A 27,581-nucleotide genomic window follows, 5' to 3' on the forward strand; every position below is an offset into this window, starting at 1 on the left:
ACACAATTCTTTGGCCTATGAGAAAGGACCTTATTATGATTCTGTTAACATTTTTAATACATTGCCGAACCATTTGAAAAGTCTTAGCACCAATTTATTTAAAATACAATTAAAAGATTTTCCTTTACAGAAACATTATTCTTATGATGAATAAAATTTTAAATATTCTAATTAAAAAAAAGTGTTTAAAACTGAAATTTCTGAATTTCAACATAAATATGATGTTGAAATATGTGCTCAAAGTATTTTGCAGTGGCGGCAAATGAATTGTGAATTATTTTGCTGGAACTTTCTTATATTTAATTTATTTACCTTAAATTATTTCATTTTGTTTGTATTTCAATAAGTAATATGAAATTTATAAACACATTTTTTATTTCATAGTTAGTTTTTATATTTATAATTTACCTTAAATTGATGTGATCTGTATAATGTTTTAGAATAATGATTTATTTATTACTCATTTACTTACTGATTGCAGGACATATCTTTGGTTTGATGAAAAGGGTAAGAAGACAAAAGTAGCTGCACCTCAGTACATTGATTATGTTATGACCTTCACACAGAAAACTATAAGCGATGAATCTGTGTTCCCAACCAAATATGGTATGTGTTAATTTTTTTTATATTTCATCAGCTCTTCCTATGTAAATAGCTTTTTTTATTAACAATTTTAGGTCAAAATTTTTCAATTAATTATGGATCTGTTGCTTGTATGTCATTAATCGATGTAAAATAAATATTTTAAATATTTGTGTCGGTTACCTTGATTTTAAGATTTCTGTAACAGAAAATCGGGTTCAATTTCAATTTTTTAAAATTTTTAGATGTAATGTAGGTGTACCACATATACATCCAAATTTCTTTAATCGCCTTGTGTTTGTTCCTAATCTATATGGCATGATACATTAAAATGAAATGCTTCTTGACAAACAAGGGTAGAAAAGAAAAGCTACAGTTAAAAAAGGTGCAAATTTTTGTAACAGTACTATATTTTTTTTTTTTTTACACGAAAGACACTGAACATTGTTGGTTCCTTTAAGAATAAGCATGGATTAAAGGTGACATATTATTATAAGCATGAATAAAAATGTATGTTAGAATTTTTAATACATTTTGTCATCAATCCATTAAAAAATTATACTGTTGTTTGTTGGGAAGTATATTCCTCTGTACAGAATCTTAACTAAAACATTTTATTTAAAATTTTAAAATGTTTCATGACTATTGATAAATATTTGGCATCGTACTGGAAGCTGGAAGCCCATCAATATTAAGTCTCAGGGTACTTCCTGGTATCATTCTTAAATAATTATTAATATTTTTTTATTTAATGCCAAGCATATTTTACTGAAATGTTCAGTCTGCGGCTGCAATAAGAATCCTTTTATAGTGAACAGAAACAGAAACCATTTTGAGGTCAGTTGACAATGATTTTGGTGTTCTGTCTGAGAGATCACATTGGCTAAATTGCTGAGTGGAAGAAGCAGGAAGTATGCTGAATAACATATTACCAGTAGTTCTGATCAGCCCTGATTGGATCAGTTGTCATAGCAGATGCTCAGTAATTTTTCCTTATCTGTTCATATTCTGATTTTCATATTTCCATTTATATGTGCAATTGTATATTTTTAAATATGTAAAGTAAGTAATGTCTATTTTTTTTTTTTGAGTAAAATAAGTAAAAAAAGTGTTTTATTAACAAATGCATTTAAAAACACAAGAATGCTTAATGAGAATGGTGGAGTACTTTTAGTGATTCAGTCTACCATTGGTGTTTTTCTTTAATGTGTGATTACTTATATACCAGTAACATCATGAAAATTATCAAGATTATGAGATTCCAGTTACTACTGTAATATATGCAGAATCAATTTCGCATTTATAGAAAACATTGATGATTGGGAATTTTAAAAAGATTATTTAACTATTATTAACAAAGCAATAATCAACATAAATTTATTGTATAATTAAAATAACGTACAACTGAAATAGATTAAATAAAATTTATTCATAATTTAAATTAAAATCAGAAATTACCAGTAAATTAATTTGAAATAATGCACCTCAGACAGAAGGGAATTTTTTTAAGACATGAACAGTACTGTAGTATCAGGTGAGCAAGTGCAACCGTAGCAGCCGGCCAATTATACGTGCATATTTATATTTTTTCAAGCATGTTATATCAATATCATGTTTGTTTATGTTATCAGTGTATTATATAACACAGATATTTTATAAGTAAAAAAAAAACTTTAGATAAAGGCTAAACTTACCAAATAACAAAGGACTTTCTTTGAAAGGAGTCTTTGAAGGGCTTTGTTATTTGGCAATTACATTTAGTCTTCATCTAAATGTATTTTATAGTAAAGTATTTATTTATTTATTTTTTTAATTATTCTGTATATATAAATGACTCTCTTATTTGTAAACTATGCCTGAGCTTGTTTATCTATTAAGCGTATTAGTCATTCGATGTTATTGGAACGGCAATGTTTGACCCACTCTCCCTTAGCTCTCTCTAATGTAACTAACGAGGTAAGTACCAACCACTGCATGTATACATATAATGCTGATCTGTGTGGTAGAGTGATAACACCTCTATCTCTGAGTTCGTTTTTCATGCATGCACGTGCATGTGATAATTAACATTAAAAAAAAATTGTGTAAATTTACATTTATAAGATAATATATAGAGAAAAAATTTAACCAAACATACAGGACATCCTTGTTTGATAATATTTTATCAGAATCGGCTTTGTATAGGAAATAAAGTTGCAAAAAATTAAAAATTGAACTTGAAAATTTTAAAAATAATTTGTTACAATACATTTATAAATAAATTGTTGTTTTATAAATCAGTAAAAACAATAGCTGATATGTTTTACTTCATATTTTTCATGTTTTACGTTATATATTTTCTGTTTAGTTATTATTGCTTCTTGTTGAAGTGTTATAGTAAATATTAATAGAGACGAAAAATATATAACCAGAAAAAATTTTTCTAACTCCAGCCCTTGTAATAAGAAGGTAACAAACAGGTAATTCAGCAAACTTCTGCACTATAGAATCTGATTATTCCGCCAGAATGTGTTTGGAAAATTTCAGAGAACAGCATATTATAAAATAAATATATATGAATTAAGGATTAAATATTAATATATATGTGACCATATATAATAAATTGATTTCCATAGAAAAGCAAAATTAAACCATCTCATCTTTTCTTTGATGGGTGACTGAAACCTGTAAGCATTTACAGGCTTACGATCATTATAAAGTTGTGTACCTCTTAGAAAATATTATTAATGTAGAAATTTTAGAAGCCTCCATTACTAGGTTTTACTAGCTTCTCTGGTATTCTTTTTGCGGTATTTTTCAGTAAAATCGTGTTGTGTTCATATCGTTTTGGCCGGATGTTTTATCATTGTGTAATGATGTTAGGTTTAAATCTTTCACTAAGCAGCCTCATGTTTCAATATGTATGTTAGAGTAAATTGTGTTTGTTACATCTTCAGAAATTTTTTGAAGATTTTTTTCACAATATTTTCTATTTCCGCTAAAATTATCATAATTGATTTGAATGTTATTATGATTCTGCCCTTCCTAATATTGTCACTGTAACATTCACAATTGACATGTTTCGGAGTACCTCCATTGTCAAAACTATATTTAACACTTAAATGTCCTGCATTAGGATCAAAGCTCCTCCCACTCCCCATCCTTACTGTCACGACCTCTTCTACTTTGTTCCTCTTGCTCTAATGGATATACAATTTCTTGCAACTAATCGTTCTGATTCTTTATTTTAACAATTTTAGATTTTTAAACATTATGTAGGATTGAGTGTTCATTTGTTCATTAATTACGTCTTGTCCTTTTAATTTTAACTTGAATATTTCCATATTTTGTAGAATATTTAAACCTTTTTCTTTTTCTGTATAATGTAATATTTTCATGAACTTATTTTATCAGTTCATTGGGAATATGTCCTTTTTCTATCAAATAATTCAAATTATGCAACACATTTGATATTGAAAATTGTGTAACTATTAGAATGGAAGGGACAAAATAGAAGCCATGACAGTACTAATGGGTAGTGGGAGGGCTTAACATCGTTATTTATTCGATGATGCTAACTAAGGAAGACTTGTTGCTAAAAGTAGTTTTGAGAATGTAGGTACTCTGAAACACATCAACTACAAATGTTAGAGTGACAGTACTAGGAAGGGCAGAAAATAACACTCAAATGAAATCTTTGAAAGCTTTACACAGTTTAATTTTTCATTAGATATCGCTCTTACTAAGTGCATATTTTATAAACAGTGAAATATGAGTAATTTGAAACACCTAATATTTCCTTTAATTCAGAAATTTATTTATTAACCATCATTTTCCCATCAAATAAGAGATAAATTTAACTTTGTATTTCAAAATTTACTGGTTGAAATGTTTTTATAATACAAACATTGTAATTTATTAAATCTGCTAATAATCAATATTCCCTTAGGATAATTTATAATTAATCTTCTGTATCGTCAATGTTTAGAAACTAAACATAGCTAATTTTACATTTATATCTATTTTAATACAAGTTAAATAGAATTAAAATTGCATTTTCTAAACTAGCAATGCTTGCAGGATGATTCATACATTAACACATTATAATTTGTATTTATTAGGGACATGATTTTAAAGCATGAAAAGAATATTAAAAAATTGAATTATTCTTTCAGATTTGTTGTATTATCATTTTCTTTTTTTTACATGATAGTATGTATAATTATTATTTCTTGCAAATCAGATGTAGAAGACATTATTAATGTAAGGTGCTTCTAATAATGAAAAAAAGTCAGCTTAAAAATTATGCCAGGAATCCAATTTACTTGACTTCTAACTGATAAAATAGATGATTTTAGTTAGACTTTACCTTTTATTATATGTACTCTAATGTGGTGTAATTATACTTATTGATATATTTATATTATAATTGTTTATGTGTTACTATTTAAATAAATCTGTTAATATGAAAATATATCCTCAGATTATGCTTTTCCCAGACAAAGAATTTTCATGAGGTAACTTTTTTTAAAACTTCTCACCAATACTATTAAAGCTTTTATAACTAACAAGGACAAGCATTTGGTTTACAGTGCAGTTTATTGATGCCCTTTTGCAGGGTGATAGGATGGACAGGTCCCTACTTTAAATCTGAAATGGCAGCTTCCAACTTGGTTCCATTTTGGAGTAAACTCCATTTAAAGATTTGTGAATTGTTCAAATAGCTTATAGTTACAGTTACAGTTATATTTATAGTTACAGCAGTGGCAGATGTTCCAGGGAATCTGTAAGCTTCAGTGTAAGCTGACCATCTGCCCTTGTTAGTGTTTTACAATGGAAAGATTCACATTTTCTTCCAGGATCGTAACTTACACATATAATACAACTATTTTCTTTTTGTGATGCTAAAAAGCTATGGTTCTATTACTTCTTACTCAGTATTTTGCGAAAAATACATTGCAAACTGCTTTTTTTTCTATTGTGGGAAAATTTATTTTGTGTGAATAGTATCAAGAAATTTGTAAAGTGGTATTTGAGGATTCAATAGCTTGTCGATGCGATTTTTGTAGTTCAGGTGCTTACAGTTGTGTGTATGTGTGAGATCATTTATGTTTTGTTTATTGGATTTAATTGTTTTTGTTTTGTTTTTCAGCAAATGAATTTCCAAGTTCATTTGAATCGATTGTTCGAAAGATTCTGAGGCTTTTGTTTCATGTGCTAGCACATATGTACCATTGCCACTTCCGTGAAGTGGTCTTATTAAATCTACATCAACATCTGAATTGTGTTTTTGCACATCTAACGCTCTTCAACGATAGGTTTGACCTTATTGAAAGTAGGGAGACAGAAATATTGAGTGATTTAGTCGTCGCTCTAAAAATATTGGAACCCGATCCACAATTGCAATCACAATCGCAAACGGTCGCAAATGAAGTGGTCGCTACGATCAATTCTACGTCACTTATCCCCGAACAGACCTCCCTGTTGTTATCATCACCGACACCGAATAGTCAGGAAGTTATTGCACAGATAGGTCATTAGCTTTAGCCAATTATGATCATCGTATTAGGTACACTGGAAGTACTCACTTCTTGTCTATAAATATTGTTGATTATTTATTTATTTATTTTTCCTTTTATTAAAATAGTCATCTGTATGTTACGTGTAATATATTGTAGTATATATTTATAGAAATTATATATTTTTATCGTTATCGATCTTAACTGGTGAATACTATAATTTATTTTAGAGCAGATTTTGATATTAAAACGGCATTGTTAACTGACAATATGCTAAACTGTTACCATTTATGTAATGTTTTTCAAATATGTAATTTTACTGATAATCTTTCTGTTGTTATTTAAAATTGTATACAGATGTTAAAGTTTATTATGAATATCACTTTTCATGTATAATAAATGTAAGTTTGAGTTTTCGTAAATCGATTGAGTTTATACTTCTTATTTGTCATCCGCTAAATTATTTTACATTTTAATAACTACTTGCAGAGTTTTAATAGTTAAATAAATTATTACAATTATTCAAATTCATCTAATACTTCTTGTTAAACAAAATTTGGTAGAGTTATAAGGATCTTACGTTTTCTTAATGGTATATTTCATATATTAATATATTTATACTGTTAGGCATGCTTTTACTTTTAAAATTAATGCTAATGCTAGTGTATAATTAGATGCTATAATATTTTCACACAGTGTTACTTATAAAAATATTAACCTTAAAATTAAAACTTATTATGTTTTTTTTTTTTTTTTTTGGCTTTATGTTCCTGAATTGTCTAATTAATCAGTTTTATTATTTATCACTAAGATTTTAATGCAGTCTTCTTTTAAATTTCAAATATATTTGTATTTAATATTTTATTTGTACATTTTGTATTTACTTTAAGTAGTGTACTGTAACTTATTGTTAGGTTATTTATTTTTATAAGTAGACTTTATTTTTAATTGTTTGGTATTGGAGTTAATACTGTAGATAATATTATTAATGGTCTTATGTTAGTTTGAAGGAGAGGTACTTCCAGTGTAGACAAGCTTAAAAAGTATCTAAATGTTATTTTAATAATTAAATTTTTTATGATTTTTTTTTTCAAAAAATGCAAAAAGTTTCCAGGATTTCTAAAAAATGATTGTTTTTAATTTAATAAATGTATTTTTCTAAATAGTTTTCACATTATTTTAAAGTAATGGTATGAAAAGAACTTACTGTAATTTAAGTTTTCTTAATTAATTGTTAAAATTTAATTCTTTGTAATAAAAAAAAAAAAGTAGCAGAATTTATTATTATGTATTAAGGGTATAAACAGTTTTACCAGAATCATTTTTTTTTTAAATATGTCTGGTTTATATGCCAAAATAGCCAATCTATTTCCTGTAAAATATTAGTAAAAACAATTCTACAGTGCTGTTTGTACTATCGAGACAAAACAAACTAATAAACGATGATAGATCTAACAGCCTGTGCTAAGTTATTAATATTAATTAAAATAAATGGCATCAGTTTCAGTTTCGATTATTTAAATTTAACTTATTCATTTATAATTTTATTATTATTAAAAGATTTTATTTTCCAAAATTCACAATTTTCTTCATTTATGTATTTTGCTTTATTCAAAAGTAATGTATCTCCATTGTGTAAAGAACATGAAGAACCATCAAATATTATTAGATACTGCCAAAAAGAATGCAGTAATCATAATCAGCCTTTTTATTTTACTGATTATTTAATATAATTTTATTTATAATTATTTGCACCATCTTAAAAAGTACATCTACACATATACTACTTACCCTCTTTTCTAAAGTACTCATTTACCTCAGTTTCCTTCCGATTCAGTTCTTTTATTGTATTGGTCGAGTTATTCAATTAAATTTACCAAAGTTTTAAAGACTATATGTTTCATAATGTCATAAGGTAAGATAGTGCTGTGCTATAGAACATTATTATAATGTGAAATGAGATTTCCAGAATTATATGAGAAAAGATGCTCTCTTATAGTAATATGGCTTCTTGTTCGATTCACATTAGTTGACCTTTTAAGTTTTTTGATCCTTAGTTGTATAAAAAATCATGCATGTTACTTAATACAATTAAAGTTGCTGTAAGATTATCTGCCTCAAAATAAGTGCAAGCGAATGGTTCTAAAGTTTACACAGGCGTATGTTGTCTGTAAAATTATGATCGGTGAAATCCCTGTAGATTATTTTTAGCTTGGTAATAAATCTTTTCTTATTTACAATTCTGAGTTATGAAAATGAGCTAACAATTTGTGGCTTTATCTTCAACATTTGGTTTACCCAAATGTTGAATTTATTGTTTACCCAAATCACTCCAGTAATTTGTAACTCCTGTACAGCCATAATTTTGTAAGTGTGAAATTTATGATCTTCATATAAAATCTCACTATTTGATATGAAATTTCCTTTGTGAGAGTAAAAGATGCATTACATCCTCTATGATTTGAAAAACATATTACAGTTAACTTTATGGCTTCAGTGTTTTAGTCCTACTCATATACATAAAATCCTCCAGCAGGTTTTTTTTTAAACAGTAAATTTCTAAGATTATTTAGCTGTGGTATTATCATATTCCTACTTGGAACAACTGTGTATCAATCTATATCAAAACTGTCTCTGAAATAAATATTGCATTTCAAATCAGAATTGGTTATATTTTTTTTAAGTTGATGTTATATAATAAAAATGTAATATTTATCCAACCTTGTCATGTTAGCAATAAAAATAATATCGATAGTGCAACTAATTACAATACACACAATAATAAATAACACTATTAAAGTAACCAGAAAAATATTAGTTGATTTTCAGATAGTATAGAATTAAGTTAAGAAAAATTAGAAATATTTATGTTGAAATTTGTGTAAAATTAGAATTATCATAAAAGAACAGATCAAATATAAAGATGATATGCTAATAAAGACTTCTGTTTTTATCTTTAATAAGGTTTGCTTTTTACTGAATACAGACTACATAGAATGAGATTTAAAAGATTCTTAAAATTTTAATACGTACAGTTTTTCTTTTTTTTAAATTATATTTTGTAGTAGGATTCACTTATGAAAAGCACTTTTAACAAAATATAAAATACTTTAAACAATATATTAAATATTTTAGTAATTCAACGTAAGGAACATTTACTTATATGAGGGAAAATAGATAATTAGCTGCTTGATGCATAAAATAAAGACTTATTCTTGTTTAGAAGCAGCTGAGGAAATGCAAAGCATTTATGTATTAAATGTTGTATAAATTACAATATAATTTTATTTTGGATTTTTTGAAACAATTAAAACATTTTGTTTTATTATCTTTAGATATGAAAATAATTTTTGTAGGTTTTTAATTTTTTAAAAAACTATTAGCAATGAAGTGGTTTCTTTTAATTTATTGATTCTAATTTTATGAATACATTAATTTTTCTTAGAGGCAACACTGTTAACATTCAAGAAAAACATTTATTTTAGGTTTTGTAAATTCTATACAGTATTCTATAATTATCATCTCTTCATGGCAGATAAGCTGGGTTAAACTTGGAAAGATTAATTGCTAGTAATGTACATATTACTTTCAGTGACAAGTTTAGATTTGTTTTTTATATTTTTTTTAGTAACTGGTGGAGTTCTTCGACCCTTCAACGTGTGACAACACAGACAGATTTTTGACTCTTGTGTAAATTTTTTTCCTGTTAATCACATTTTTAGAGTACCTGTGCTCAATTACTTTTTTAATCCATATTTACTTTTTTATGCGGTAGTCTAACCTCACATTCTCATGAAAAATAGTTTTTAAAAAATTTATTAGTATGATTTTTGCTGTAATTTATTCTTAATAATACAATAAATTTTATTCCAATGACTTCAATTTGAGAAATAAAATTAAAAGCATTAATGAAGATGTTTACATAAATTTAGTTTGTAAAATAAAATATCAAGGAATATATACAAAACATAAATATTATTTAGGATGTGTGTTTGAAAATCTGTACTATAAACGAGGTCTGTTAATTAAAGCAAAAAGACCTTATGTCATGGCAAAAATTTTCAATCTCGATTTATACATATGTGGACTACTGCAGTGACGGCGTAAATAAAAAGAAATAACTAACACTGGAGATAAAAGTATTACATTTTCTTTAAAAAAAATTGTTTATGAAATTGATTTTAATAAATTTTATCTAATTAATTAAAAAATTAGTATGTATGTTTTAAATCTTTTCATTTTTGTTTTGATTAAAAAAAACTAACTATTTTGCAGTTATTGAATATAGACTAATATTACAGAGTTATTCTCCCTGTACTTGCCGTGTTTAATGTATGAATTTAACTCAAAAAAAATATATATATATTCAATAAGTAGATTTTTTTTTAAATTAATTTATTAACTTCAGATTTTTTTGGAAGCTTTTGCATATATCTAGAAAAACGCTTTATGTAAAAGGTAGAATCATGTACTTGAGTACTTATTCAACTTGTACTTACAGTGATTTATTGAAATAGGAGTGCCTGAAGTAATTTTGGCAGAGAATAATTATAAAATATATCTGTTAACTACAAAATAAAAAAGTACATATATATATATATAGAGAGAGAGAGAGAGAGAGAGAGAAATAATTAAATTATTGTATATTAATTGTAATTTGTAAATGTGTAAAGAACAGTTTTTGTAAAGGAGCTGATAAAAATTTATGAAAGATGGTTTATATTATTATAGCCTTGTTAGAAAGTGGCATTCAAATTCATTAGATATTTTGTTTTTTTTTCCATTATTATGTATGTTATACTTAAAATTTGCATAATGAATCCATATATTTCATTAAAAATCATGTTTATTTCCAAATAAGTGGACTTAAAAAATAACTTATGAACAAGCATATTAATGTTGAATTATTTTAGTTTAAATTTATAATACAAATTGAAACAGAGAATAATAACCTATTAGCTCATGAAGTTTTCTAGAGAATGGTGGTTTTTTAGTGTTTTCATAAATAACTTGTCCTTTAAAATATTTAATTTTTTATTAGTTAATAACTTTCACTAGTAAACTTCTTACACATTTAAATATATATTTATTGAATAGATCTGGATTATTGTTTGATTACTCTATTAAAAATATTTTTAAATTTTGAAGAAGTTTTTTTATCTTCTGTGTCAAACATGCAAATAAACTAGTTTGTTAATCTGTTTCCAAAAGCAAAATAACATTTTAAAAACTTATTTAATCTATTAAGCTTTATTTAGTTTCCACCTGATCAGTTTTACTATTAACAAAGAAACTTGATGTCGATCACTGTTGTATAAATCATTGTGATTCTTGCTATTGAAATAGCAGTGGAAAGAGAATAAAACATTTATGCAGTTGGAATCAATGTTAAAAGAGGGGGAAAATATTAGAAAAGATGGCACATTTAATTTTTCAACATATAATTTAACGACTTAAATGTTAAAAATACAACAGTTTATTTTTTCAATACAATAAATACCTACACATATAGGTGTATCCAATTTTGATTTTTGCTCTAAATTTTCATGACAGATCCACACAACAAAATTACCTGATGGGTTGTGATCCACCAATAGAAATTTAATTTTGATTTATTTCTTTAATGGTTTCTTCTGACCTGCGGTGGTGGTGGTACTCGTACTTGCAAAGGTACCTGCAAAGTATATAAAAAAATTGAATAATGGTGATGTATCTAGTAAAGTAAAACAAAGGTGTATCTATGTTTTTGGAGTGTAGGCATCTATCTAGTATAGGCAAGCATACCAAAGTTTTATCACTAAATGCATTTATTTATATTTCATCTTTCAGATTTTAAATGTAAAATCTGAATACACTCTATAGAAAATAATACTATCTTTTATTTTTTTTTTATTGCAACATGAAAATTTGAGATTAAATTATATTAAAACAGAAAATTGTTGTTAAGTAACAATGAGCTATAAAAGTTTAAAATTTTGAAAAAATGTTCAAAATCCTGCATTAAATTTTTACAAGTTATGTAACTGTAACTTGGGTATCCCTGAAACAGTGAAACATTTTTATTTTTGTAATAATAAAAAAAAAATCTTTGTGATAACTTTTTTATAACTAGTTTAGTGCTATAAATAGTAGACCTCTCTAATTTTCAATGAAATTGAAATAGAGTGAAAATTAAAGTAAAAAGAAAAAAATTGTTCAATTGTAATTAATTATGGAAGGAATGGCCAGTGCCAAAAAATGATCTTATTGTATTAACAATATTTTAAGCACTATTTCCAAGGACAGTGGGCATCATTAAAACTGATGGTTGCCAAAGAGATATTTTCACTACATTCTGATGATTCTTCCGATACAATTTTTTGTGTCTTATAATCTTTCTTAACTTCATGATAATATGTCCCAAAAATAAATTCCAGGTGGTAACTCTTGATTTGCAAGAATTAGCAATATGTCATATTGTATTTTGCCTGTCAATATTTATCAAACTGCCTGCCAACTATTTGAGATAAAATGTATGTATTCTCTGTTACAATGTAGTTAAAGTTTCTCAGAAGTTTTTTTATCTCTTTACTCCTTATAACATTTAATAACGTTATATATAACATTACAATAATAAAAAGCAATAAGTGCAACATTTATTTTCTTTAGATGCAGAATTTTTTCATTGCGAGATATGCTGTATAGGGATATTTAATATATATTTATTTAGTGAAGAGAGTGGTGGTTGATTGAAAGTAAAAAAAAAAGTATTTTTAAGTCAACTTCTTGCGGTGGTTGGGAGCATTGGTGTCAATATTAATTACCGCTTGGTCTCTGAAATTCATGCCTTGTTACCGATTTACAATTTAAAGGTATATAACTGCAAAAGATCATCTTAAAAGATGTAAAATCCTGAAGATCATTTTCTGAAATGCATTCAAAATTAATAGATGTTATGAACAAAAAAAAAAAATATCTTTATTGATTTGTATGCTACTTTTATACGGTGTGATCAGAAAAATGAATATGATGTATATTGTTTCTGATTGATAGTCAAATTATTTCTCTAGAAACTTAATTCAGAATCTTGTAGATATTATAAATATTATAATATATCCTTGTATTTATAAATTATTATTATTATTATTATATAAAATTTCTAAGTAAGTTAATAAGCTAACCTAATGTAATGTAAGATTTTTGATAGGAGTTGTGATATTATGGTTGTTGTGGTGTGGAGTGATCAATTTTGGTTGTCCTTTGTGTATTTATCTGTACATTCCATTGCTGTGAATTAAATTATGTTATGACATCGTGGAATAATTGAATCATAAATTATTTGTATTTTTTTTTAACTTTATTGTTATGTAATTTATTTTATCCTTTATTAGATATCACTAATCTATGGTATTATATTAGGTAATTTTATTATAATAATTATCACATTAATTTATGAAGTAAAATGTTTTCTTTCTTCTTTTTTATTCAGTATTTTAAATTGATCTCGTTCATTATTTCTAAGTTCCACTTTGTTGTTATGAACAAATTATGTTAATATAATTATTATTTAATTTTATGTGTATTGAACTAAATTAAAACCTTTTTAACAAGGTAACTGAGTTTTCATAAAATTATAAATTTGTAACATGTGAAATCTTATCTTATATACATTTTATCTTTATACCTGTCTGTGACTATCTAAAATTATTTAATCTTGATTAATTTGTTATTTTCAGTTGTATGTAAGTATATTTGTGTTTTAGAATATATTAACAATTATTTTTCCAGCAGTATAATATAATTTTAGTTTATGAACATATTAAAAAAACCTAATTGTGTGTTCAGGTGAGTAAATTTCCTTAAAGCAGACCTCAGAGGCACCTACTATATTTAGTTATTTCAGAAATATTTTTGAATATTATTGTGTAATAATATTTTGTTATGTTATTTAGATATTACCAAAATGTAATTCTAAAAGTACGTTAAGTAATTGACGTTTTTTTATATTTTAAATGATCATAATATTTAGTAATTATATTACTAAAATATTTTATAGTTAATAAAAACAGTTGGTTCAAGTGAACATTTTAATAGTAAAATGTTTTAGTATGTATATTAACAAAGGAAAACTATTGATCATGTTTAAAAAAAATATTGTGATTCTATGAGAAAATATTGATTTTATCTATTATTTTATTAGTTTGTGTTATATCAGTGACTTTGTCTCTTTGCTCTCTGCATTATTGTTGTTACATGATAGAAAGCCATATAACTTATGTTCAGCCCATACATAAATTATATTTGATACAATTTGATCCAAATTTTTGTGTCAATGCTTAACCACATGCCAATCCTACATACAGTACCTCAAAAAATGTTTTGATTATCCTGCTTAAGTTTAAGATCAGTACTAGTACTTTGGCATTTGTATGCGTAGATTTTAGTAGTGGGGAGTACCAGAAGCTGCTTTACTACACTATACATATGATAATGTATTTGAGCAAATATCACCTCAGCGCCACAGTGACATACAATATATACATTTGAATCGGGAAAGGTATTGTTTATCTACTTCTTTTCTTAGTCTAAATCTGATCATTTACCTGATCGGTGTCTAGATATAAAAAACCTTTTCTTGCCAGTTTCTCGATTCAACATTTCCTGACTCCATTATACTTTAAATATTATTCCTCCATCTATCTCTGGTTTTTTTGTTTATCATGTAAATTTCATGTTGTATTCTATGTCCCCCTGAAAAAAAATTGCATGTCTGTTATTTAACCCTAAGTTCTCTTCAGTTTGTTCTTTGCTTTTTTTTAATGAAAGAATTTAAGGGTTACATCAGATCACCTTACAGCAAAGGAATACCTAATTCTGGTATTTCTACTTACAAATAATGTTGTTTTATACTTTAAATTTGTTCTTTGTACTTTCTGAGATGAGAACTGGTCTCCGGTCAAGCTGCAATGACAGAATTTCAATGAAATCCCCCAATCCTTGACACATATATGACGACTTCCCATTAAGGTTGGGTGTCTGACCTTCATCGGTTTGCTCGACTTTATAGGATACCATATTATATCAACTTCTTTATTCCTAGCATAATAAAATTTAATTTTGCTATTAGTGATTAGATTCAAAACAACATTTTGGCAGATATATACATTTATATATCGACTGACTCATATACACATGAGTTTGTATATTACATATTTCATGGTCTGTTAAATTTTCTACTGAAATGTGATTTGATGACTTCTTACTAAACATGCTTAGGTATATTTATTTGTTTTTATTATAGTAGTTATTTTAATTATTTATACATCAGTTTTTTGAGCAACCAACATATATTAGAATTATTCACAAGATGTCTTCTGCAAGTTATACCTTGAACGATTTGGTATTAAAATTATGATGTTTTCTATTATAAATTGTAGCTTTAATTCTTTTTTCAGTAGATTTTAGAAGAAATTAAGATTCAAGTATTCCAAGCATGTTAATTTATTATGTGATATGTACAAAGATTTCATATTTTCTTTTAAAATTAATTTGATAATTTTTATTGTAATGCAATATATTAGATGTGTTACAAAAAAACTTTTAATTTTGTTGAAATTTGATTTTTCATACATTATTCAGATGTTTTGATTATTTGCCTCTTTACTAATTTTTTTTTTTTTTTTTTTTTTTTTTTACATGAATATAAATAAAAATCTCAATTAATATTATCTTTTTGTGTTGTTAAATATATATATATATATATATATATATGTATAGAGTTTATGTTTGAATTAACTTAAGTGCACAATTTTAACCTAAAACTTTTTGTCAACTGTTTTTTTATAAAGAATAAGTTTGTTTTATAACTTAAAATAGTTCCTATCACATTTTGGACAAGGTTTTTTTATACTAGTACCTTGTGTTATGCGTGGGATATCTAATAACTATTAAAATGTGTTTTCCTTTTTAAATTGAGATAATTAAATTATAAATTGAAAAATGTTATATTCTACCATCATGTAGATTATGATAAAAAAATTAGCGAAATTTATTTGTATTCTGAGTAACATGCATTTCTCCCATTAATTAGCTTAGATTTATGCCAATACCTTCTTAAAACCAGCTTAACAGATATGTTTTTTAATAGTTTTGATATTATCTCCTCATATTTAGATTTTAAAACATTTTGTCTTATTGTTTGTTTGTTTAACAGCTTTTAATTATGCGAGTATTAAAATTTTATGGATTTAAGTTAACTTCATATGAATTCAAGCATTGTCTTTCTAAGGAAATGGTTCTTTCTTTTAAATAAAATCTTATTGTTTATTTAAAAAAATAAATTTGTCAGAATTATCATGTTTACTTATATAAAATTTTAATTACATCTAGATTATAGTTGTTTAAAAAAAATTATATAGGTAATTAACACTAAATAATAATACATTTTTATGTAAAAAAAAATAAATAAATTAGTAACAAAAATGATAAAAAATATAATTAAAGTACCATGTAGTTGTAAACAATGAACTATACAGAATGGTAATTGAAATAAAATTGAGAAAAGAAAATGTTTAAAATAATTTATGTAGATCATATTCTAAAGTGATTTGTTTGTTTTGATTGTCAGACTAATAGTATCTATTAGCTAACAGGGTAATCAGGAAAAATGAAAATAAATACCTAGCCAAACAAAAAATAAGTAAATATAAAAGAAAATAAGCAATAATTTTAAATATATTGATGGAACAGTATAGAAAGAATATTTCATTGTGACATGCAAAAAAAAACCAGCAACCTCAAAACAATATAATATTGATTTTTGATAGTTCATGTTGAAAGTAAGAAGTTAGTTTAATACCTTCACTGATTATCTACTAACCATATACCTACCCTAAAACCTACATTTTTTTATTATAAATTTCTGTACCTTTTGGTGTTTACAACCTGTATATGATGTTCAGTTTTGCTTCTTGTAGTTTTTCTTATGTCGGGATCAACATTTTCCATGTGCCACAAGCATCCCATGTGCACTGAGCGCTTGGTCGGATGTAATAAAATTTTTTTTTTCCCACCAGTTTTGTTCTTTTATTGATACTTATTTAGTATATGATAATGAAGTATAATTTAAAATTATTTCTCTTACAAAATTAGGAGTATTTTATTTACATTCGCGTTTTCATTTGTATTCTCTGATGTTACTACATACGGAATAATTTTCTTATAACTAATAAAACTTAGGTAAAATTAAATAAAAACTAAATAACTCCCTATTTACAACCCCTCCCGACACCCAGTTTTGTATAATTTTACAGTTTCTGATGATATTTGTCAAAACAACCTGAGCAAAGACCAGGTTGATCTGGGCATGCTTCACAGTAATACGTTGTTTTTCTTTCTTTGTTATTTGAGTGGCAGACTCTACATCTTTTCCGCTTCAATCTGCTATGGTCATCTTGTTCATCGGTGATACTTATTGTATGTTTTTGGGCAAGCTTTGGAGAAGTAAACATTTTTTCAGGTGGACAAGGCAGGAAATGCTCAAGTATAGCCAGCCTGAAGTCATACGTAGACATTTATGTCAGTTTTGACTTCATAACAATGAAAACATAAAATCATTTCGTCTGGCTCACTCAAGTTATATATTTTAAAACCATATTTGTCTCTTTCCTTTAATGTATTGCCTATAACCAACACTGCCCATCCCAAAGCACCATCTTTTCACCTAAAGAAAGTTGTTTAGCAGGCTGATATGAAAAAATAATTTTTGAATTAAAATTTTCTTCTACAGCTTGGTTTTTTGTGGGTGCGGCTCTTTTTTTTTCAGTATCAGTTTTTAACTCAGAAGAAAATACAAACACCTAAGAATTAATAAAAAACGGTCACAACTCATATAGGCTTTGAAACCAGATAAACCAAATGGCCAATGTGTCTTCCAATAATCATGTAAATGGGGTAGATTGATTGTTCCCGTACGCAACACAAAAGCTAAGAAGGTTTTAGTTCGTCAACTGTTAGTGGTTTCCACTGACTAATGTGAGAATTTTCTCATGTATTGTCCTGTAAAAATATATTTTGCATTCCGATTCGTAAATTATAAAAATCAATAGGGCGATTACAGAGTACTGGCACATTCAATCCACTGTTAATGGTTAATGCAATATGTTTCAAGCCAGAAGTTTTGGTGGACCATGTTGGATTACAAACAATATTATCATCAAACTCAGACTCGGAACTGCTTTCTGGACGGTCCAACTCGTCCTCACTTTCACACAATAAGTCATCCGGCCTGCTCTTGAAGTTTCTGGCTCATTAGCCTCCATTAAAATAATGGCAGATAATAACAATAAACTAATAATAAAATTACAGTAAGTAAACTAATAAAGAACTAAAATTTTCAAAGAAATAATAATACGTAACTCTCACAACAATGTCTGGGACGCTGGTGTCACATGAGCACAAGCGCTGTGATCCAGGAACGACAGGCTTATACACAACAGTAGATCTATATGTAACTACCTCACAATGTATGAAACACACACCACAACAACCAACTGAAGACTGAGACGTACACAAATGAAAGGTGGGATGAGCCGCTAGCATCACTTGAGCATCCTCCCAAGGTCTGTCATGTGACACCGGCGGCACATATGCAGTTAATGTGTTAATACCTTTAAACCAATTAAATATTTCAACTGAAACTGATAATCACACCTCTTACATTGAGCAAGGGGATTAAAGGGTTATTAATCCCTTATTGTTATTCAGCAATGGATTTTCTGTATTTAGGTTATGTAGATTTTGCAAATACATAATTTCTGAATTGTATATTTTTAAAATTTCAGGTTCTAAACAACTTATTTTACGATAAGTTTACAAATGATAGTGGGGCACAGTTATTACTGTCATCTTATGTGGGACAAGCCAGTTGCTACTTAGTCGTTTCTATATTTCCTTTTGTGAGTGCTATTTATCCTAAATAGCATTTGTTAACATAACAAATCAATTAATAAATGATACCTGCTCTTTCTGCAGGCATTTAGGTTTGTCTTTAGTATTTCCAAAGGTAAGGCCAATTTTTATCATATTAAATACAATCTAAATCACTTAAACTCCCACTTGGTCACCATGTCTTATTTGCAGGGTAAGACAAAAGTAAATCTCAAAAAAAGAGATATTTTGAGCATTCACTTGTCAAAAAATTATGTGTTTTAAAGATAATTTAAAATTTTTGATGTGGTATTCCTAAAGCAATTTATTTACTTATTTTTTAAAAAATTGATTGCTATGGTTAATAATCACACAAAAATGCCAACAGTGTGCAGCCGCACCCAATGTTCTTAACTTTGCTAAAACTGGTTCATTGAACACAGCCTCAACTGTTAATTACTTCACACTGTTTCCAAGAATTTTGCATCAGGTGTTGTAGAACCATTAAGTTGTGTACGAAGCAATTGTAATTTTATAATAATTTTTTTCTTCATTTTTTTTTTACTAAAATGGACAAAAATTTTCCTTCTGTTGTATTATTTAAGTCAAAATGCCCAGTTGAGCGTATTTGAATTTGAGAAATATAGTTTTATAAAACACTTAGATACTTTATTAAACTATTTTCCCTACTGCATTTTGTTTTGAAGTGGTAACATTTTTGATAAATTTTTCTTTTGTTCTATGATTCTTTTGACTCATGAATATACATATAAGTTATGTATAGTTTTTTCTCTTCCTGAAATTTTGTGATAGATATCTACAGTAGACCTTCATTAAAGATTCAGTAACATATTCATTTATGGAATGAATTAGACTAGTTAGTTGTACATAATTTTATTCATGTGCATGTAGCATCAGCATTACATAAATATTAGGTTTCTAATACAGTAGATTCCAGTTAATCGGACCACTCTAGAACCGGGACTAAATGGCCCTAATAAGTGATATTAACAAAAAATGAGAAGCTATGCACAAGTACATTAACAGGTGTATACTAATTATTAACTCAAATTAGGGATTTACTATTCAGAATTTTATTTCTAATATTAAGATTATGTGAACAACATTATAAATTACAACATAATAAAAATTTAAATACTCTACCGTACAATACATGTCTAATAAAATACAATACATTATTTACTATCCTTATACATTACATAGCTACATCTAAAAACAGGTCTGTTTCATTTAAAAAGAACTACTGTTCTGGTACAATGAATTAGTGATTAGTTTTTGTAATCTTACATAATTAAAAAAAAACGATTGATAAACAAAATAGAGGTACAAAATACAGTAATGATTGCTATTTATGATCAGTAAAATAAAAAAATACTTTAATGTCTCTTATTTTTTTAAATTTTCTGAAAAAATTCTTTTATTTTACTTTGCCGTCTCCCTTTTAATACTTGGGGTTCTACAAATTTCTCACAGACTCTTAGTTCTTCTAGCGAGCTTCATTCATTGCCTTCTTGTATAAAATACTGCCAAATTCCATCAATGAATTTTTTTTCATGTTGTTTATATACGCATTTGACGTCTGGTTCATCTTCATCTTCTTCAATCTCGTCCAGCTCCACAGCTGGACTGGTACTCCACAGTACCAGTACTGTTTTTAATTATTTCTACATCACCAGTTTCATTCCCATCTTAGCATTGTATTTTCTTGTCTATATTTGAAAACTCTTCAAAATTTTGAACCTGGTGCAGCAAAATAACGTAACCGTTATCATCAGCACCGATTGTTTCAGTATCATTGTCATCATTGACTTTAAACTACATTTAGCAAACTTTTTCTGATAGTGCTACTTTTTACTTCATCCCAAGTATCGGCTACGAACTGAATTGCCTGCGTCAAATTTACACATGCACTAACATCTTTAGCTGTAGACTAGGAAGTCAACATATTTCCTTCAATTTCTTGTAAAATGTAACTTATTAGTTTACTTCGGTAAATAAATAAAATTTTTTTTAATATTCCTATGTCACGCCGTTGAATTAAACTCATATTCAGTTGCAAAAACTAAATTTGAATGTTTCGTAAATCCACATTAGGATGGGTAGCACATTTATCAATAAAAAGGCAAACCTTTCTTGATTTTTTTCTGTAACTTGTCCCAAGCACTCGGGCCAATCACGAAAAATTAGACTCATCATTAAGGATGATTTTTTATTAAAATACTAGTGGATAGGTAAACTCTCCATTCTAACCCACTTAAAACAGGTGGTTTACGTGCTTTATCAATAACAAGAAGTTTTAATTTGTCACTGCCAGACATATTCTTGCAACAAAACACAGTAATTTGATCCATTGGTTTTTTTGAGCCAGATAACTCGATGTGTTGGTAACGGAGAGATCCATCCGGCATAGCGCAATAAAGCAGGCCCGTTTTTTGGATATAGATGTTATTGGGTGAATATTTCTTCATTATTTCAGAAAATTTAGAACTCTTCCATGATTCGGCACTGTCAGTATCGGCGCTAGCCTTTTCACCATGAGCGTTTTTAAATTTTATTTCATGTCTCCATTTCCAATGTGACAACCAATCGTCTGTTGCTTTGAAATCACAGTTTCCCAATTTTTTTGAAAGCTCTTTTGTTTCAGCATAGGATCACTGACACTTGCTTCTCAACTAGTAACGGTAGAAAACCTTACATTTAAAGCTTTATCAACGAGTGGGTCCTTTCCTTAATGTTTTCTTTTTTGAGACGTTCCTTCTCCTTCATGTTTGTTAGGCCATTCACTGTGAAATGTTTCTTCTTGCTGTAAAATCCAAGTTACTGTAGTTTTTGATGCTCCCAGTAGTTCTGCAAGTTTATTTTAATTCAGTTTTTACTTAAATTTCAGTACGTTATAATTTAGAATTATAATAAAGCAACACAATACTGATATTAATTGATATTTAAATATTAATTTTATCAAACGTGGCGTGTTGGTATGATTATACAATTAATAATTAAAAAACCCACTTACCAACAATTCCTTTGTATATACATTCAAGCGCTTTCAGAATAAAATTCCATCATCTGGAACTTAAAAAATGTATGTTATAATCTTAATAAAACTAAAACTTCTTCATCATATAAATTTGTTTATGTAATGTAATATAATATAACAGAGGTTGTCAAATGTTTAAAATTATGTCGACCTAACGTCCTGTCATTATGAGTGTCTCCACCGTTATGTTATATACTACGCTTCAACATATATATAAAAGAATTGTTGGTAAGTGGGTTTTTTAATTATTATTTAAATATTACTGACAGAAGTAATACTTTATGATATATAATTTAATATCGCTTTGTTATTTTGACTATCTTAAATATAAAGATCTTTATTTACTACAAGAAAAGGAAGAAAAAGGTTAGTAATTCTATGGCTCTACCCATTTTGGATTACTATCGTATAAATGTTGAATATGTCCTTTAGAGTGACAGATAAATAAATTAAATACATGTGCATTAAATGTAAGATTTTCATTTGACAGATTTTTTGTACACTACTTAACATTTGTTTTTACAATTTCTCGACATGCATTTTTCATATAAACATATATTCAAATAAACTCCCCAGTTACTATTCAAGTTTTTCATTTTTAATACAATTTTTATTTTCTACAATCCAATTTTATGTAGGTACTGCATATTTACTGTATAAACTAAGTAAAATAACTATATTTAAATATACATCACATTATATAGGTTACTCTTTATAGTTGTTCCTGTATTTTTTTTTTTTTTTGTTTGATGATGATGATATCATCATATAAGTTTGAAGCTTGTGAGTGGGATGTGAAAATGGAATTTTTGTAACATAAAAAATCATGTGTGACAGTGATTCGAACCCAGTATTTATTGTACATGAAAGTAGACCTCAATATATTTGTTATGTGGACGTAGTTGTTTTGAAATAAATCAAATAATTGGTAGATAACTTTTTATCTTGTTTAGCAGAGTAATTCTTTCTGCCAATGTCAAGGCTTTACGCGGCATAGCGACGAATTGGATAAATAATGAACACAGACTTTTAACTAAACTAATAAATACTTCAAAATAAAAAGATAAAATTGATTAAAAATAATTATGGAAAAACGATACAGCACCATACACAATGAACAATGAACTCGCAATAAAGAAAATAAAAACATTTGCTCTGTTATAACTGCATGATGTCATCTGTGTCGCCACCCATTACGTACTGTGCAGACCAATGATAGAAGGAAGTTACCTCCCTCAATACAACATTCAACAACAGTCAAGCGATTTAAATCACTAATAAAATTTAAATATTTTAGAAGTAAAAGAAAGAAACAAATGAGCTAGTGGACCTTATAAGCGGCATTTTGGATCATTAAACCACCGTAATTTTACATGAATTATACTATTATGTTTCTGTTTTAATAAAAATACCCCAATTAAACAAGCAGTCATGTCAGTTGATCAATGTGTTTCCTGAAATTTTTGAATGGAATGCAGCAAAATCCAGTGACAAAATTACAATTTTTTTCATTTCTGCTTTTTTGCTTAATATGATGGTTTATAACAATTTAAATCATTGTTTTTAACATTTGTTATGTTGGTATGGATATGTTTTAACATATCCATTTGAAAATTATAACATAATGTTTATGTTATAATTGTCATTGAACCTTCCTCACAATATTGTGAAGATGCTTTGTAAAATATAACTTTGCATCAAGATACAAGACTTTATGATGTCAGAAGCTGTGATTGATGAACAACAAAATATTGGTCTTCCTCAAAAAAGGAATCAATTGGATCTTATCAAACTTAAGGGGCATATGATTGATCTGAGAGACCATGTCAGATTAGCCCGATATTCTTCTGTAGCAAAACATTATCTTGCAATGAGGAGATTGAAAACTCTTCAGATAACGTAGATGGATAGCTAGACAGAGATGACCTCAATAACGTCATTGATGAATAATAGAAATGGCAGCAGACCAAAATTGGAGCTCTCCAGAACTCCAGATGTAGCAGAAAATTCACGGTTAGTTGTAACACCAGCATATCATAGTACGATGAAATTCATCTAATAAGGTGTTAACTGAAGCCAAAATTCTGAAGTTTTTTTAGGAGTAAAAAATGGGGAATTTTTTCAAACACCTGAAAATTAAAATAAATTGCATCAACTTGATCTCTCATCAATTATTCTTCCAGCTGTGCTTAAGGACAATGTTGACCAGCCCTCTCTATGAAATCATGTTCTATTATTTTAGAAAAGGAATTAAATATTGAAATTGGCCAGAATGTTTTTACAGAATGAATACCAGGATATTTCAGGATTGGAATGACCACTCTTGAATGGACTATTATAATAATAAGTAAAGAGAACAGAGATTGTTATATGTTTTTATATAAACAAATTTAAAAAAGAATCTTCTCTGATAAATAAACAATGAGGAATAATTTTGAGAATTATGTTAGTATTGGCTGAATTATTTAAGTACATATTATAATTTATTTGAATCAATGATCGTAAAATCCCCAATAATCATTTTTTAAATTTGTGAAAATTACAAAAAACATTTTTCTGAAAAAAACTTTTGCTTCTAAAACAAAAGTAAAAGTTAGTATATATAAAGCAAGTGTAATCTGTTTTATTTTTCTATCTATACTTTTTTATCTTTTTAAATACTTTTTTACTTTATTACTATAATGTGTTTATTTCAGTATTTTAGTACCTATTTATCTATTAAATCAATCAGTGTGAGGAAAAATGTGAGATGAACTGGTATTTTTACCCAATGAACAATTTTTCAGAATTAAAGGAATGAAAAAATTATAAATTGAATAAAAGAAATTTTGATTTATTTTACCAAAATTTCTATATGTTAGTATTTTTTCGGGTAAGTACAGTTTCATTTAAAGCAGTATTGATTTGAAATTTAATCGACAATCTCTTTATCTTTCTTCATGTACTTCTGTTGTATTGGTTGTTTGCCAGTCATAATTTTCATAAGAGATAAAATATTATTAACTTTTGTAAATCATTCATTTTTTATAATTTATTGGAATTTTATTATTGTGTGAAAAGTCTTGCTTAGAAAACCATCAATCAAATTTTTACGTTGATCTTTTCCTTCAAATGGTGATGCTTGAACTCAAAATAGTTTGATGTTTAAAATCATATTTTTTTGTATTCCTGTCATTAGAGCAGTCTGATAAGCAAGTTCCTTTGAACATTTTTGGCCATCAATTTTTAAAGTCTTTGCCTTCCTGACTGTAAGAACTTTTAATTTACCTGATGAACAACACTTCAGTAAAATTTTGTTTATAAATGTGGGCAGTTTCATTCAACTTTTAATTGTAACAAATGCCCTATCACACAAAAATAGATATTTGCACTTTAGGAAAACTGTACAATTTCTTCAGATCACCCAAATTCAAATAGTGCATTACAAACACAGATAGTTGTATTATTTTTATATCTTCCAAAGTGATTATTGTATAAATAGCATTATTATTTTTTTTTTTTAGTTAGGGCTGATTTCATTTTTAATATATTCACACAGAAATGAAGCATTTTCATCTGGGCCTTGAAGAGCATTGCCTTTATGATAGATATAAAATTTTGATTTCTTGATGTTGAAAACAATAGTATTTTTTTGGGATAGTATACAATAAAAATACAGCTAGTTTAACAACTTAATTACAGTTAGTTTAACATAATTTTAAATTATGTTAAACTTAATTACAGTTAGTTTAACATAATTTTAAATTATGTTAAAATGATTTTAATGTTTAGTAATTTATGGGGATTTTACAATATTTTTTAACTACTTGTTATAAAGAATAGTGTGTGTGTGTTTACACTAAATTAAGTATTTTAAATCAGTAGAATTTTAAATGGAAAAAAATTAATTTTTAAAAAAATGGGTCAAGGTTTTTATATTTCATTTAAGTCATGTATAATAAATGTTATTACTTAAGATTAAATAATTCTATTATCTGCAATGGTACAGAGAGGAAGTTACAAGTGTTGATAAAACCAGTCTGATTATTAGTTAAAATTCTAATTTATTTATGTTTTCATTTGTTGTGCATGAGTTTGTAGTTATTTGTCCTGAAGATGAGAAAAACACGCTTCATAGCAGTATGTTTGTTAGTTGGCCTGATTAAAGACATTGATCTAACTTTTTATTTATTTATTTGTATTTTACTAGCTTATGTATTTCATAGACGGATTATTTAGATAATATAATACATATTTTAATATTTATACAAGGTCTTATTAAAGGACTGTATTTATAATTAATACCTTATTAAAAACATCAAAATTCTCATGGACAAAGTTCTTTGATTTATGCGCCGATGTAGATTGATTAAATTTACAGTAGAAGACAAGCATTTTTCATTATTTTATCATTTTTCCTTCTATTTTCTTGTATGCTTCCTTTTATTACAGACAGGTAAATTATAATTTTTTCAGAAATAAGTTAAAAAGAATGAAGAAAATTTCCGTGGTTATGAAAATTTTATTCAGAACTGTAAGATATGTGACAAATTTCCTGTATCGCTTATTTGTAAGCAAATTATGTATTTATTCGTCGCTTTTATACTTTTTCTACTGTAATTGATATATATTATTGAACATATCTAATGTACTGATTGTAAAATTTAAATTGAAAAAAAAAACAAAGTTGTTTGGAATTTTGTTTTCTTTTCTTTTTCTTGTAATTTCCCTTTTTAAATTAAGATTTCATTTCAAATGTGTTAAAAATTAAGAGATTACTTTTATTTTATTTTTTTTAATTTCCTAGTCACTTAAATACATTCATGTAATTAAAAAATAATTTAAATATATCCAACAACTGTTTTCTAACAACTTGTTTCAGAAACAAGTTCTATCATAGTAATATATTGTATACAGTGCTTTGAATGAATAAATATTGTTTGTATAGTGTTCACAAATAATGATATATAAAAACATAATTCTAGAAGTTATTAACAAATAATACAAGAGTTGTTACAGAGCTTTTGATTTGTAGTTTGCACTTCGTCAAACATTTGATTAGCAGTTTACCAGACATGCAGCCACCAGTTATTGCATTCATGTTTTACATATGTATATTTTTTCATCACCATTATAATGTAATATATTTAAATATGATGATGGAGCTTGTTCAAAAACATGTTGTTAGAATAGAAAGAATGTTAGGCAGAATGAAGTTTTATGAGAGATTGAAATGAAGAAGGTATATTTATACAGTTTTTTGATCACTGTGCATTTGTAAATTTATATTTCATCAGGTTTTGCATAATTTATTAGCTATAATTTTTTATAATTAGAACTATATGGTTTTGAAGCAGTTTATAAATGTGTAAATCGTATTTTATAATTTTGTGAATATGTTAAATTTTTTTTTCTGTTTATATTTCGTTCAGTTTGTTGATTTAAAGTAAAATCAGAGATCATTGTGCAAATGGGTTCATATTTTTTTATCTCTTGATTAACACTATAAAAAGTCAATGTTCAGTTTGTGTATGAAATATACAACAGTTTATGAAGTG

General features: G+C 26.8%; 1 protein-coding gene across 2 annotated transcripts in view; it reads left to right on the top strand.

The window, feature by feature from the left end:
- Mob2 (MOB kinase activator 2) overlaps positions 1-27,581 on the top strand; it is a 202,811-nt gene that overhangs the window by 146,895 nt on the left and 28,335 nt on the right. Inside the window, exons 4-5 of one of the 2 annotated variants that reach the window (XM_075357210.1) lie at positions 482-606; positions 5,714-6,550. In XM_075357210.1, coding sequence (XP_075213325.1) covers positions 482-606; positions 5,714-6,102 — 514 coding nt within the window. In that variant the 3' untranslated portion in view covers positions 6,103-6,550. Of the gene's footprint in view, positions 1-481; positions 607-5,713; positions 6,551-27,581 lie in introns of those variants that run through there. The other variant, XM_075357211.1, reaches the window with a different exon arrangement.

The sequence above is a fragment of the Lycorma delicatula genome, chromosome 2 (genome assembly GCF_047948215.1).
Source record: "Lycorma delicatula isolate Av1 chromosome 2, ASM4794821v1, whole genome shotgun sequence".
NCBI classification, from domain to species: domain Eukaryota; kingdom Metazoa; phylum Arthropoda; class Insecta; order Hemiptera; family Fulgoridae; genus Lycorma; species Lycorma delicatula.